Source organism: Capra hircus, chromosome 1 (genome assembly GCF_001704415.2).
Source record: "Capra hircus breed San Clemente chromosome 1, ASM170441v1, whole genome shotgun sequence".
NCBI lineage: Eukaryota > Metazoa > Chordata > Mammalia > Artiodactyla > Bovidae > Capra > Capra hircus.
Genome location: NC_030808.1, coordinates 1,281,230 through 1,297,380, shown reverse-complemented (window position 1 = coordinate 1,297,380; position 16,151 = coordinate 1,281,230). Strand labels below are relative to the sequence as shown.

Below are 16,151 nucleotides of genomic sequence, written 5' to 3'. Positions count from 1 at the left end.
GGGTTGCCATTTCCTTCTCCAGGGGATCTTCCCGACCCAGGGATCGAATCCAGGTCTCCCGCATTAGAGGCAGACACTTTAACCTCTGAGCCACCAGGGAAGCCCTCAAGCTAAATAATTACACTACTCAGTGAAGATCCTGCCATCCAAAGTCAACATTCTGCTGTGGCTCAAGCTTTCCAGGTGGGAACAGATGTCCTTCCTTAGCTGATTCAGAAGACCAAGCTGAAGAAAGCCGATAAGAATATGAAAACAAGATGACAAATAGGCATACCCTGCCTAGAATCACAATTTGCCTGAGGTTGCATGCACCGCAGTTTGTGGTTGGCTTATTTGCATGCAGGCAGAGAGCCTCAAGTCAGAGGATCCTCGAGGTCTGCAGGCGAAGCTACTCATTTCCAGAAGAAAAAGACTAGAGGTTAAGTGATTCATCTAAGATCATGTAAGCAGCTGGCAGGAAAGCCTCCTTCCATTTTATCATACATAAAGAAAAAAATTATTTGAAAAAAAAAAAAAGGTTTTCTTTGTACTGTTAAATAACTAAACTTTCAGCTGAAAGATAACCCACAGTCCAAATTAGGGTGTTCTATATAAATTATACATCCCAATCTTAGGAGCATTTCAAAATAACCTTTCACTCATTGGTGCAATAAGTCTGTCCTGAATGCCTATTCCAGGAATAAAAAAAGTCAGTGCCCTAATACCTTCCATTGGGAAGCAGGCATTATATAATCACACAAGTGCAAAATTATATTAAGTACAATGATGGAGTTCCAATAGACTGCAACATGAGAACCTGATTTAAAACTGTTTGTTGGAGGCAGACCTGCCCGCCTGCCTGCCTGTGGAAGTGACCTTTTAGTTGGTATCTGAAGAATAAACAGGAAGTTAGACACATGAAGAGCAGAGTTAAGAGTGTTCCAGGAACATCCATATACCTTAAGACCAGAAATTTCATTCCTAAGAATATCCAACAGAAATATTAAAGTATGTGCACCGAAAGACATGTAGAAGGATGTTCATACTAGAGTCATCTGTAATAGAAACAATTGAAAATAAAGCCAATGTCAGCAGAACACCAGAACATTCATACAATGGAATACTACATAGCAATGAAAATGAATAAACTACTGCTACACGCTACCACAAGCAGGATCTCCCATATTTAACACTGAATGAAAGAAGCTGGGTGCAGGAGAATACTTGCTGAATGATTTCATTTATGTTAAGTTGGAAACCAGACAGAACTAATCTATGATGCAAGAAATCGTGCAGTTATGATCTCTGCATATCATGGTGGAGATAATAATTGGAAAGGAGAGCCAGCAATAATGTTCTAGTTCTCAATCTGGTAATGGTAACATTAATATGTTCACTCTGTAATAAGTCAGCAAGTTGAACATTTATGGCTTATGTACTTTTCCACATGTGTGAACAAGTTTATTTTTAAAAATAAAATCTTGAGCAGAAGCAACAGCATATGTGAAGACCCTGAGACCAGAAAGAATTTGAGACATTCAGAACTTAAAAAAGGGCCAATGTGGCTGGAAGGCAGAAACCAAGAGACAGCACAGTATGAGTGAAGAGGGAGGCAGGGGCTCCATTTCACTGCAGGTCATTTTAAAGACTTTGGATTTCAAGTTCAGTGGCCAACCACTGAAGGGTATTAAGCAGGCGAATAATAAGATCTACATTGTGTATTTAAGACTTCCCTGGTGGTCCAGTGGTTAAGAATCCACCAGCCAATGCAGGGCTCAAGAGTTCCCTGTGCTAGGAAGATTCCAAGCGCCATGGGGAGACTAAACCCATGCGCCATGACCACTGGGCCTGCACGCCTAGAGCCCATGCCCCGCAACACAACAGGCCCTGCTTGCTATAACTAGAGGAAACCCAGGCGCAGCAACAAAGACCCAGCGCAGCCAAAATAAACAGACTTTAAAAGTAAACTGCACATTTTAAAATGCTGAAGAGTTGGGTGGGGAGAGTGGAAGCAGGGAGACCGGTTAAGGAGGCAATTATAATAGTCCATGAAAAAGAATGCAGTGGCATTACTGGTGTAAAACCAGCTAAAATAGTAAACTGCATGGATTCTCAATGAAATTAGGAGGTTGAGTTGACTGGATTGGGTAATAGAGTGAATGTGTAAAACTAGAGTGAAGGAGGGGTAGAGGGTGATTCTTAAATTCTGGTTTAAACAGCCAGGTGGACGGAGGGCACCTCCCCGAGTAAAGAAGACTGAAGGAAGAGAAGGTCTGAAGGAACGCAGCGGTCAAGGCGGCCATCAACCCAGTACCTGCATCAACCCTTCCTTACTATGTAGCACCCTGCTGGTGGGGGCTTTATGGGAACGCAGACAACTACAGACAGTTCTGTCTTCTGTTGCCGATCATCTGTCTGACCCAAGCAGCCCTGCTGGCCCTACAGACAGAGCACATGGTTCAGGAATGGACACAAAATTACACAAGGGGGAAGTGCATTTTTCATTTTTTAGGTTCTAACCCATTTTCTCAGTCTAAAAAGGTTGGATCTCAACTGTGTCATCCACAATCAGTAATTATTCTACCCAGCTCTCTATCAATCCCACACAGTGCTGTAACATCTACACATCTGGTAACTACATCTCTACGCCATTCTCCAACGTCATTTCCCTAGCGTTGACCAAGACAGACCACTAACAAGCACTAATGTACCAGCAGCTAGCAATTTACTTAATGATTCATCCTGCCTATGCTTAGAATATGAACCACAGGATATTAAAAGACTTTGTTTATCTACATTTCAGTAAGGTAGTCAACAGACTACAGTAATCCTATGGTCTGTTGCTGTTTAGTTGCTAAGTTGTGTCCACAACTCTTTGGTGACCCCATGGACTGTAGCCCACCAGGCTCCTCTGTCCACAGGATATTGCAGGCAACAATGCTGGAATGGGCTGCCATTTCCTTCTCAGGGGATCTTCGAGACCTAGGGATCGAACCTGCGTCTGCTGCTTGGCAGGCGGATTCTTTACCACTGAGCCACCTGGAAACCCCATCCTACGGACTTTAGCGCAGTTCAGTGGCTTGGTCATATCCGGCTCTGTGCCCCACAGCCTGCAGTGCGCCAGGCTGCTCTTGTTACGGTGCATGGGCTGGGCTCTAGAGTGTGCTGGCTCTCCAGTCTTGGTGCACAGGCTTACTTGCCCTACTGAACGTGGGATTTTAGTTACCCGACCAGGAATCAAACCCTCACCCCGTGCACTGGCAGACAAACTCTTAACCACTGGACTACTAGGGAAGTCCCTCTTTTCACTTTTAACTGACTTAAGTTATCTCAGAATCATCTAGGAGTGTAAAGGGCACATACATTCTTTCAACCTGAAATGTGGGAGTAATTAAATAGTGTCCAGTTGACGAGGGAGAGTTAATGCATCTCTCCAAATGCACTCACAGTAATTCTATTAGTTCAGTGGCTACAAAATATATGCCAACATGAATGCTCTGCTCATACTGTGTAACACCACAGAGAGATAACAGTGGCTTACATTATAGGCAAACAGGCAAAACCTATTTTAGTGGAAAAAGATAAAACACAAATTCTTATTAACAACTATTAAAAACCTCAAGCAACTCTGTCACCATTAAAACATGATACAGAATTTTTAAAGATAAACCTCCTCCTGACACTCTACTCACAAGGCTAACCCCAACTGCACAAATCCATTCCACTCTTTCTGCATCTTTCAAGTTTAGAGTTTAAACATAACTAAGTAACAAAATGGGCTTCCCTGGAGGCTCAGGTGGCAAATAATCTGCCTGCAATTCAGGACACGTGTGTTTGATCCCTGGGTCCGGAAAATACCCCCTTGAAGGAAATGGCAACCCACTCCAGTATTCTTGCCTAGAAAATTCCAGAGAGAGAGGAGCCTGGAGGGCTACAGTACATGGGATCACAAAGAATCAGACACAACTAAGCAAATAACACACACACACACATATATACACAAGTAACAAAACTGACTCAGTCTTTATAACCTCAGAATTTCTGAAAATACTGGCACTAGATATAAAGAAAAGCAATACTAATCTAAACCGCTATTCATATAATTAGCTCACTTTGTTTTGGCTTTTGAACATCTAAAAAGTCTTTATATCACCTTTCTTTGTGATGGAGTACAGAATTCTAGATGGACAGGTTTGGGGTTTTGTTTTTTTCATTATTGTTCTGTTTTTTCCATTTCAGCATATTAAAGATCTAGCTCATTCTCCTCCGAGTTGGACCGTTTCTTTTTTCTTTTTTTGAGTCATGCTGCACAGCATGTGGGATCTTAGCTGCTCATCCAGGGGTCGAATCCACATCCCCAGCACTGGAAGCGTAGAGTCTTAACCACTGGACCACCAGGTAGTCCCAGGTTGAATTGCTTCTAAAGAAACATCTATCATGATTCGTATCTTCATTCTTATACACATGTCTTTTTTCTTTCTTGGATTATTTTTAGGATTTTTCTGTCACTGGTTTTAAGCAATTTGACCATGTGTAGTTCTTTCTCTTCATGTTTCTTCTGCTTATGGTTCATTTAGCTTCTAGGATCTGTGGATTTATAGTTTTCATCAACTTTGGAAAATTATCAGCCACAATTTCTTCAAATATTTCCCGGCTCCACCCCTCCTTTCTAGGATTCCAACTATGTATACACGCGTGTGTGCTCAGTCCCTTCATTCATATCCGATTCTTTGCGACCCCAGGAACTGCAGCCCGCCATGCTCCTCTGTTCATGTGATTCTCCAGGCAAGAATACTGGAGTGGGTTGCCAATCCCTCCTCCAGGGGATGTTCCCAACCCAGGGATCAAACCTGCACCTCGTGTGTCTCCTGCATTGGGAGGCAGGTTCTTAACCAGCTGAGCCATCAGGGAAGCCCATGTGTATATATCGGGCCACTTGAGACTGTCCCACAGCCCTCTGATGTTCTGTTTATCTATTAAGTCTTTTTTCCCATGTTTCATTTTGAGTTGTCTATTATTGCATCTTCAAATCTGTCACTCATTTATTCTGCAGAGTCTAATCTATTAATCCCTATCAGTGTATTTTTTTCATTTCAGACACTGTGTTTTCATTTCTGGAAGTCTGACTTGGGTCTTTCACATTTTTTATACCTCTCCTTAACATGCTCATTCTTTCCTGTGTTCCTGAACATATGGAGTATATTTATAATAACTGTTTTAATGTTCTTATTAATTTGAGCATCTGTTTCTACAGATTGACTTTTCTCCTTGTTATGTGGCATATTTTTCTTGCTTCTTTGCATGCAGGGTAATTTTTAATTGAATGCCAGACATTGTGAAATTTACAGGGTTGAATGCTGGATATATGTATATACATTTTGTGTTCCTGTGAACAGTGCTAAACTGTGTTCTGTGATACAGTTGAGCTATTTGGAAATTATCTGCGAACAGTTTGATCCCTTTGGGTGTTGCTTTGAAGCCTATTGGGCAGGATCAGAGCAGCATGTGGTCGAGAGCTACTTGGCCCCACTAATGAAGCAATATATACCCCTCTTGCGGTGCTCAAACCAAACAGCTTTCTCCATTCTGGCTGTTTGGACCATGACCTATTCCCAGACCTGGGTGAGCTCCAGGAATTTTTTTGCTGGCTCCTTTTGGGTGGTTCTTTCCCGGTCTTGGTAGCTTCCTCTCATACTGGCACCAAACATAACTCAACTGAGGGACCACATGGAACCAACCCACCATGCATCTCAGGAGCTCTGTGCAGATATCTTTATGCTGCTACTCAGTCCTGAGAACTCTAGATGCCCCTGTTTCCCCAAAGTCCCTACTCTGTCTCAATTCAGGGAGACTGCCAGGCTTTGTCTGGGTTCCTCCTGATGCTACTGTAGCCTGGAAACTCTCAAGGCAGCAACCCACAAACAAGGCTCACCTCATTTGTTTCTTCTCTCAGGGATCAGTGTCTTGTGCTGCCTATGGTTCAATGGCTGACAACTGTTTCACATTTTTGGGTTTTGTTGTTATTATTTAAAGTGGGAGGACAAATCCAGATCCTGTTACGCCATTAAGCTATATTTTAAGGACAATTTAGAAAATCTGAGACATAGGATTTCTCTGGTGGTCCAGTGGCTAAAACTGAGCTCCCAATGCAGAGGACCCAGAATCAATCCCTGGTCGGGAAACTAGATTCCACATGCTGCAACTAAGACCTGGTACAGTCAAATAAATAAATAAATACATATTCTTTTAAAAGGTCACATAATTAGGTTTTACTATTCAGTGAGACAGAAATTTTCCCTTCACCCTTAATTTTCTTATAGCAAACTTAATTGGCAAAAAATGAAAGCACTTAGGACCTACTATAGCTGTTTAGTTGCTCAGTGGTATCTGACTCTTTGCAAACCCATGTACTATCGCCCTCCAGGCTCCTAAGCCCATGGGATTTCCCATGCAAGAATACTGGAGTGGGCTGCCACTTCCTTCTTCAAGAGATCTTCCTGACCCAGCAATCAAACCTGTGTCTCCTATACTGGGAGGTGGGTTCTTTACCACTGAGCCACCTGGGAAGCCCAGGAACTACTATGAGCCCTATGTTATAATAACAGGGTAACCTAGGCTTCATCAGTATGTGAACTGAGAACTTCCAGATGTGCAAGTTGGATTTAGAAAAGGCAGAGGAACCAGAGATCAAACTGCCAACATCCACTGGACCATAGGAAAGGCAAGAGAATTCCAGAAAAACACCTTCTTCTGCTTTATTGACTGCTAAAGTCGTTGCCTGTGTGGATCACAACAAACTGTGGAAAATTCTTAAAGAGATGGGAAAACCAGACCACCTCATCTGACTCCTGAGAAATCTGTATGGAGGTCAAGAAGCAACAGTTAGAACTGGACATGGAACAACGGACTGGTTCCAAGTTGGGAAAGGAATGTATCAAGATTATACATAGTCACCCTGCTTATTTAACTTAGATGCAGAATACATCATGTGAAGTGCCACGCTGAATGAAGCACAGCTGGAATTCAGATTGCAGGGAGAAATATCAATAATCTCAGATATGCAGATGATACAACCCTTATGGCAGAAAGCAAAGAGGAACTAAAGGGCTTCTTGATAAAGGTAAAAAGATAGTGAAAAAGCTGGCTTAAAACTCAACATTTACAAAACTAAGATCATAGCATCTGGTCCCATCACTTCATGGCAAATAGATGGGGAAACAATGGAAATAGTGACAGACTTTATTTTCTTGGGCTCCAAAATCACTGCTGATGGTGACTGCAGCCATGAAATTAAGATGCTTGCTCCTTGGAAGAAAAGCTATGACAAACCTAGACAGCACTTTAAAAAGCAGAGACATTACTTTGCCAACAAAGTCTAGTCAAAGCTATGGTTTTACCAGTAGTCATGTATGGATGTGAGAGTTGGACTATAAACAAAGCTGAGCGCCGAGGAACTGATGCTTCTGAACTGTGGTGTTGAAGAAGACTCTTGAGAGTCCCTTGGACAGCAAGGAGACCAAAGCAGTCGATGGTAAAGGAAATCAGTCTTGAAGGTTCATTGGAAGGACTGATACTGAAGCTGAAGCTTCAATACTTTGGCCACCTGATGAGAAGAACTGACTCATTGGAAAAGACCCTGATGATGGGAAAGACTGAAGGCAGGAAGAGAAGGGGACAACAGAGGACGAAACGGTTGGATGGCATCACCGACTTGATGGACAAGAGTTTGAGCAAACTCCGGGAGTTGGTGAAGGACAGGGAGGCCTGGCGTGCTGCAGTCCATGGGGTCGCAGAGTCAGACACGACTGAGCCACTGAACAACCCTGCTGCCCAGGATGGAGGATTAAGGGTAATTTTCTTTTTTTAAGCATTGATATTTAAAAGTTGCTATTTACTTTCTTATTTTTTTTAATTTTTTAATTTTTATTTTTACTTTATTTTACTTGACAATACTGTATTGGTTTTGCCATACATTGACATGAATCCACCACGGGTGTACATGCATTCCCAAACATGAACCCCCTCCCTCCTCCCTCCCCATAACATCTCTCTGGGTCACGAACATTCCAAAAATTATTTACAAAAAAAGTGAAATTTTGCAACCCTAACATAAAGTCATATCTAACAAGTCTAACATTCATTTTTCTGTGCAGCAAAAGTCAACTATAAAAAAGTCACTTCTTTCAGCTTGAAATTTTTTCTTAAAAAAAGATAAAACACTGTAACTTATCTAAAGGGCAATCATGGTGACTGGTAGCATGTGGCAATTAAAAAAAAAAGAAAAAACTATGCATACTGCTTGTCATCACCACCTACCACACTTGTCATCCAAAATTCTAAAAGCTGACATTTAACTTGGTCTGGCAAAGAAACCTGGTTTTTAATGACCCAATGCTAAATCAAACCATGTTTTTTCCCTTATATAGTAATAATTTGTAGGCAAAACACAGCAAGTTTAACACCTCCCTCATTAGAAAATGCTGCCCATTTCACTCAACTTTAAAATTCTACAGGCATTCTTGTCTTTTTGCTATTCATTCCTCAACCCCCCCAAACAATAACCACCACCCTAACAGCAGCCCAAATAATAATTACAGTGAAAAAGCAAATGCTAAGACTATGTCATTGGATCAGTTATTTAATCTCTCCAAGCCTCAGTTTCCACTTTTTCGAAACAGGGACAAAAGTACAACCCACAAAATTTAATGAAATAAAGCAAGTCTAGTGCCACAGTCTAAACTCTATGCTGAGAAGGTCCAGGACACTTCAGCAAACTCACAGGAGAGATGAAGGATATTTTAAATGGAAGGAAACATGGCAATACTCACTACGTGCTGAGAACTGCCCAAACTATTAAACTGGGGTGGTTTAGAGTTTTTAACATTTGATTGTAGTACATTCTTTTATGACATCATATCTTTGGGCAGCTGGGTTTTCAGTGGTAAAAAAAAAACAAAGCAAAACACTTCCACTTCAAAGTTAATGTGGAACACGCAATGAGGGTGGTGCTGTTCAGTTCAATCTGGTGCCAAGGTCTGAAAAGCTGTTGAGTGCTCAGCAGGCACCCTCAAACTTTAAGTAAATAACTGTGGTTATTTATGAACAAAGTAAATTATTTTCAATTTCTTGGCATCATTTTTTCCAAACAGCTACTAAAGTTGTTGGGATGTAAATGTTTATTATTTGGACCTAACTACTTAATGAACGTAACAGTGACTTAAGGGTGCTGTTAAAAACTTAATGAAACCCCAAGATGCCATGAGACAAGAGAGTTTAGGCACCTCTGGCTTAATTTTGGACTAGCAGAGTAACTTTCAGTAAATGGCAATTAAGACTCCTTCACAGCATGCAGTTTCACTTCATGTTCTGTGACAGAGAATACTGTCCCAAAGTTTTATGGCTCATGTTTCCATGATAAGACAAAAGAGAGAAAAAAAAAAAAATGAGGTAGACAAAAAACAGACTAACAGCCTGGGGTAAAACTAGGTCCAGAGTTAAGGCCTGAAAATAATCTTGCCACTAGGCAGATAAAAGCAATTAATCCTTCCTACAACACCAGCATGTGATACCGAAAAGAACAGAAGCTCTCCTTTTAAGAGTTAGGAATTTATATCAACAGTTTACATCCCCATCTTTTAAACAGGTGATTCATAAATTCTATTTTGAGCATCATCCTCCATTTCCCCTGGGCTGACCTTCTCTTTACTCCATCTTCTATTTAGGATACAATTATAAAGCAAATTATTTCCCTTTACAGAAACATGAGATGGGCTGAAAAACAAAGAGATAGCCTGTGCGTTTTATGCATCTGTCTGTCTGACTGGCTGCTTGTCCTTCCCTCGTGATGGTCTTTTCATGTGCCCAACTATATAGAGAGGAGAAAAACTGAACTCTACACAAAACTGATAGTGTCTTCTTTTATCTCTTACGACATCAGTTCCAGGAAGAAATATGTAGTGTTATAACTTGTTGACCATCACACTTGCTGCTTATGCTGTTTCAGTACAGTATACTAGTCACAGTCACTACCCTGGGTCACTGCTCCACAGACACCAAATTTTCAGTTCAACTGAACATTTTTCTGAACTAGTAATTTTCAAAAATGACTAACACTAAAAATGAGCATGCTACTAAAAAGCATATTAACTATTATCTAAGAATGTTTCAGAAGGTTGTTAAATACATGCAATGAAAGAAATAACCAAATTTTTTTCTACCTAAAGAAAAGTAATTTTAAAACAGTTAATCATACTTATGAAGTTATAAACAACATTCATCACAGATTTTAACTGGCATTTCATAAAAACCTTAGTGATGTGGTTAATAGTTAATGCTAATATTTAAAACTTCCAACAGAATTTTTCAGTAACAAATCCAAATAACGTGTTAATATATGTGTTTTAAATCAGCAACTGGTCAACCAGCAGTTCTTGAAAATATACAGAATCAATTTTATATGAAAAGGTACAACACTTTCAACATAGAATACTATAATTTAGATTAGGCAAATCTTCCCCCATGCCATTTATTTCATAATCATTTATTCTGCATTACAGGTAAGACACTGAACTAAACACTAGGGATACAACATTCTAATGAGATACAGGCCTTTCCCTCGAGGAGAGCAGCACTGAGACACAGAAACAGTTTCCCATTCTGTGATGCTCCCGTAGGCCCAAAGTGCTACGGAAACACCAGCACTTGGTTCAGGCTAAGGGTTTCAGAAAATTCATTACTGACGCCATGTACGTGTGTGCTCAGTCGTGTCCAACTCTTTGCGACCCTATGGGCTGTAGCCCACCAGGCTCCTCTGTCCATGGGATTTTCCAGGCAAGAATACTGGAGGGAGTTGCCATATTGACCCCACAGTAGACAACAACAGCACTAAGATCCTGGAAACATGGTTATTTTTGGATAAAATCTGCAAGCCAGAAAAGTTATGCCATAATCTATCATAAGAAAGCCTACATAAACCATGCTCAGAAACAGTCATCGCAATCTAATTATATCAGAACCTCTGGGGGACTGGAGCCCAGGCATCACTATTTGGAAATTATAATGTGCATCCAGAGCTGAAAGACACTGGTTCACTGACTAAATCATAGTATCAGGACTGATTTAACATCTTTATCAACATTAAGACAGGACTGGACTGATTAGTGGATACCCAGGCCCTAAAAGGATCCAGGAACTGATTTTCACTTGCACCCTATTTTTTAACATATGCCAGTAATTGGAAAGACAACATTTCATGGTGAGTGTCTCATGGCACTTCTGGCCTATGCCAAGAAAAGTAAGTGACTGTCAATCTTTAATGACATGTATGGCCTAAGATGTCTAATTGTTTAAACTTTAGAGCTGGACAACTGGAGCCTATAGAAGTCACAAACTTTGGGTACTAGAAGGCTGAGTCCTGCTGGGATCACTTCCACCACTGGATACAAGCATACAGAGAACAATGAAGGCAGCACAAAAAAAGCATTCACCTTGAGATAAAGTCCACAAAATTCATGGAAGGAAGAGACAAGAATAAGAAGGAGGGGGTGGGTGGGGCAGATTCTTCTGGAAGGAAGAAGATTCCTGAAGCTGGAACTGACTGGCTTTGACTGGAAAGATAGAAAAAAGCATTCCAGCATTCCAGGAAGAAAGGATGAGGGTTGGAAAAAGAAAAATACTTTGGGAGGGTGCTAAGGTAACACCAGTCTCCCTTAAAGGAGGTCAACAGTGAATCATGGGGTGGGCCCAAATGATGGAAGGCCTCAACTGACAGGCTGAGGAGTTTGAACTTTTACTGAAAAATGGGGTAACACTTTGGTTAAATATAAAAAATGATTTTAGAAGATTCTTCTGGTAGATTAACATGCAAGATGCACTGAATCAAAGGACTGAGATAGATGAAGATAAATAGAACATCTCAGTATTTTCCCAGCACAATTCCCTGAGTACATTTTTTTTGTATTCAAAAAAAAAGTGAAGGCTTTTAAAAATGAACATTCTACAGCACAGTACACATCTTGGTAGCATTCAGACTAGAATGTCAAACTAATTTTACAAGTCAAATGATTTATAAAAAGGTCTGTTAGCTCTTAAATATTAATATTTTAAATATTAACTTTTATAATAGAAAAGCTAATGACATACTCAGAAGATTAAATATCCATTTATGTGAGCTCTATAGAGAGAGGCAACATTCAAAGTTTTCTTCTCCTGAAAACAATTACTTATACAGTCTAAAGCTAATGAAAATAAAGAGAGTTAATAAGTAGTAGAGACAATGTTCTTAATATTTTCTTAACATGAACACTAACTTCAAAAATGGGCTTCCTGGATGACACAGTGGTAAAGAATAAGCCTGCCAATGCAGGAGACACAAAACATGCAGGTTTGATTCCTGGGTGGGGAAGATCCCCTGGAGTAGGAAACAGCAACCCACTCCAGTATTTCTGCCTGGAGAATTACAAGGACTGAAGAGCCTGGGGGGCTCTAGTCCAAGGGGTCACAAAGAGTCATTCACAACTGAGTACAGTGGCAGCAATGCCAAAATGGATAGCTGGGGAGTTACTTTTTTTTTTTTTTTAACCATTATTTGGCATAAAAGAGAACCTCTGGAGGTTTGGAATTAAGATTATCCTCAGGCTTCCTGACCTATAGGTAATAAATACTTTGCAGCCAGAAATTTGACTTCCTAGTATTACTAACAATCACCATTAAAGAAACATTTAGAATTTAGACAAACTAGGAAACCACCAAAACACAAGCAGCTGAATAGTGTTTCATATGCTAAGACAAACCTTTTCCCCATACACAGTCTTTGATCTAGATAGAATTCATCAGTATGAGATTTGTAGTACAAAGAAACATACTTTGCAAATTAACACTGTAGCAAGTGACAGTTTGGTTGATTTAAGTATAAATAACAATGTAAACGAACTAAGTCCTGACTGCTTATAACACATGCTACTAATTGTTTCTTAGAAAACATATAACCTCTTCCTGTTCACTCAAACCATGTTACTGTATTTACCAAAAAATACGTATTTCTTATACATTGTTCTTTGCTTAAGATTTTCCATTATGTCACTATTTCCACAATCAGGGTAAAATTTTATTATTTTTGAGTATTAAGATCAGGTTTAACTGATCATAATATTCTGTATGTTAATATTCTGTATGTAGATATTACGGTCTTCAGCCTTTCCCTACCAAATCTGGAGAAACTCAAATGCTCATGGGTTTATAGTTGTAAGTATGCCTTTCAAATGTTATTTTTAACTTTTAAAAATATGACCAATACTCAAACTGATCCTACATAGCAAAAACATAATACAGGACAAGTAGTTATCACAAGAAAGCCTCTAACAATAATCACATTTGAAATAATCCCAAACTGAAGTTACCTGTCAAAATCTTACACTAAGAAATGTAATATTCAAATTAATATTTTTAATCTCATCCATCTGCCCACAAAATAACCCAAACCTTACTAATCTACTATTTTTCCTGTGCTGCAGTAGTCCTTTATAATAAACTATCAAAATAATTTCTTAACCAATATGAAATCAAGCACCTACCTACCTTACATGAAATTTTAAAGGTTTAAAATTTTCTTAATGAAAATATAAAAGACTCATCATAAGATATTCCAAAAATAATAAACAAATATTCTTATAGTCCATGACTATACCTGAGCTATAAGAAATTCTGTTCATTCCGCAAAAATGTCAGGCAAACTGTTTTACAGGTTTACATGATATGCTATACATTGCAACCATATTTTTTTGGAAAGAAAGATTTACTTTTAGAAGCAGCAGCAGAACCCAAGAAAGCAAAAATTTGTACCCAAACTGGCATCTCTCCCCACTCTCATCAAAAACCTTCAGCACGCAAAGAAAACTTTGAAAAACAATACGGTCTGCTTAAAAGGAAATAAAAGCATGACCTGTGAGGTGAAATACAATGAGGGGGTTATCAGAATCTTCTTTTGAAGAAAAGAAAAAAAAAAGGTTGAATCTGAATTACTGCAAGCAAACAGATCCTGATGAGCTGGGTTGCGAGAGAAGACTTACAGAGCACCGCTACAGCTCCAGACTCGAACATGAGACATTCTTCCTTATGCCTGGTTTCCACTATGAGGCTGAAAGGTGGGGGATCCAATTTGTGATAGATTCGAAATCCTTTGCTGAACGCCATTCTCCTTTCTTCGGAGGCAGCCCTGTGAAAACCAAGCAAAGCAAATGAAGCTAACGTTTCCTTCTGCAGCAAGGACTGCAAGCCATCACGAAGTCCCTCCCTGCCAGGTTTTGATGAGGGGGGGGGTGAAAAAAAAAGCGGAGGGAGTGCGGAGAGAGCTAGGGGACAGAATGGTTTATTCCAAAAGATAAGTCGTCACTTAATTTTTTACCGAAAAGCAAGAGGGAAAGCGGTCTCATAGCAAGGCAAGACAGGGTTCTCTTATCACTCCAAGTTCCAAGAACGGTTTGGTTAAGATGAGTTTCCCCTTTCCGTTTACCAAAAACGAAAAAAAAAATTGAGTCTATTTTCGCTCGGGAGTGGTTTATCCGCTTTCTGCTTCGGGATTTGTCACTGCCGTTTGAAAGGGAAAACGATTCGGAAACTTCAAACCGATCCCCTGGGCTGGGGGGCGCGGAGGAGGAGACGAAGGTGGAAAGAAAGGTGAACAGGGTTGATTCAAAGCTCCTTAGGGGTGAGAGAAGAGAAAGGATTATCCGACACCACAGGAGCTCCCGGGGCGGGGAGCGGCAGTGAAAACAAGCCGCCCAAGCCCTGGGCACCGCCGGCTGACGGGTTCGGGGGCAGGTAAATATCAATGGCCACCGGGGTGGGGAGAAGAGTCAAGACTCGGGACTGGACCAGGGCTCCTCGGGCCGTCGACAGCCCGGAAAGCGGCTCCTTCTCAGGAGGGGACGCAAGCGCCTAAGAAGCCCCATTCCTCCATTATACGCCAGAAGAGACGACCCGGCTCCCAGACGGACTCGCTGCCTTTCCCGCGGGCAGGCACGCTGACAGCCGCTGTCACCTCAGTACCCCCTCCGCCCGGCGCGGCGCCCCGCATGAAACCGGCGATCCCCCACCCACCCCGCCTGCCCTCCCATACCCGGGCTGCCGGCGGTGGCCGCTCACCGCTGCCGCCGGGCTGCGGAGGAGGAGACTGCTCCAGGAAGCGCCGGCCCGCGAGCCTCGCCGCCGGTGGGTCTGGCCGCGGCCGCTCCCCGCCCCCCGACAGGCCGGCTGTCTCACCTCTTTCTCCGGCTCCTCCTCCTTCCGCGGTCGCCGCCGCCGCAACCGTCACTTCCGCTCTGGCGCGTCCATCTCTTCCGCATTGCGCCGCGGCCGAGGGGCGGAAGGCCCGCCCTCTTAGCGGGGAAGGGGCGGGGCGTCGTGGGAGGTCCCGCCCCACTCCCTGACTGCGCCGTGGGTCGGTTGTCCATGAGTTGCCCGCCGCCTCCGCGCGCGGCGACCTTCGCTTCGGGCGGCGTGTTTCCCCAGGCGGCGGCTGCAGGTCCCACCGCTGAGGATGCCGGGAGAGCTTAGATGCGGCCTCCCCCGCCTCCCCTCGCGTGGTCTCCTCAGAGCTTACCGACCCTCCCCTAGGGTGCCAGGGAGGGACTCTGAGGAAAACTTCGGGGGCTTGGCCCAGAAGGCGTCAGGACTACCCCCGCCACCCGCACCGGCCTAACGGGCTCGGGGTTAGGCCTGGGGACGGCAGCACGCCAGACAAGCGGGCAGCGCCTGAAGAGCTGTCCATGGTGTCTCACGGCGTCTGGGTAGGTAGCAGAAGAGCTGGTTGCCCGCTTTGGAACATCTCTGTTCGCTGCAGTTTTCTTGTGTGTTCTGGAGCTCTCAGGAGCACCGTAAAAGAGTTGTCTGCTGTCTGAAATCACAAGCCAGGATCTCGAGACTTCCACACGGCCGTACTGAGGCCCAGGCAGTAGCTCTGGGTCGTCACCGGATGGCGAATAGCTCTCGCCAACCGTGTAATTTCACAGCTCAGGGCATCGTATCATTTCACGCTATCCTCATTTTCCAACAAAGCATGCTTCCTGGATAATATCAGTTTGTCCCATGGACTTCTCAGTCCATTTCCACTTAATAGACCTAAACTTGGGAATGAAGTCAAAACCCACAAGGTGAAAAGGAATTGGAATAAACTC

General features: G+C 42.3%; 1 protein-coding gene across 13 annotated transcripts in view; it reads right to left on the bottom strand.

Annotated features, from left to right (window-relative positions):
- Positions 1 to 15,320, bottom strand: part of SYNJ1 (synaptojanin 1) — a 94,500-nt gene extending 79,180 nt beyond the window's left edge. For 11 of the 13 annotated variants that reach the window (XM_018047148.1, XM_018047262.1, XM_018047361.1 and 8 more), the window contains exons 1-2: positions 15,095 to 15,231; positions 14,046 to 14,191 (exon numbers count right to left, since the gene is read on the bottom strand). In XM_018047148.1, coding sequence (XP_017902637.1) covers positions 14,046 to 14,169 — 124 coding nt within the window. In that variant the 5' untranslated portion in view covers positions 14,170 to 14,191; positions 15,095 to 15,231. The other 2 variants (XM_018047095.1, XM_018047483.1) reach the window with 1 other exon arrangement.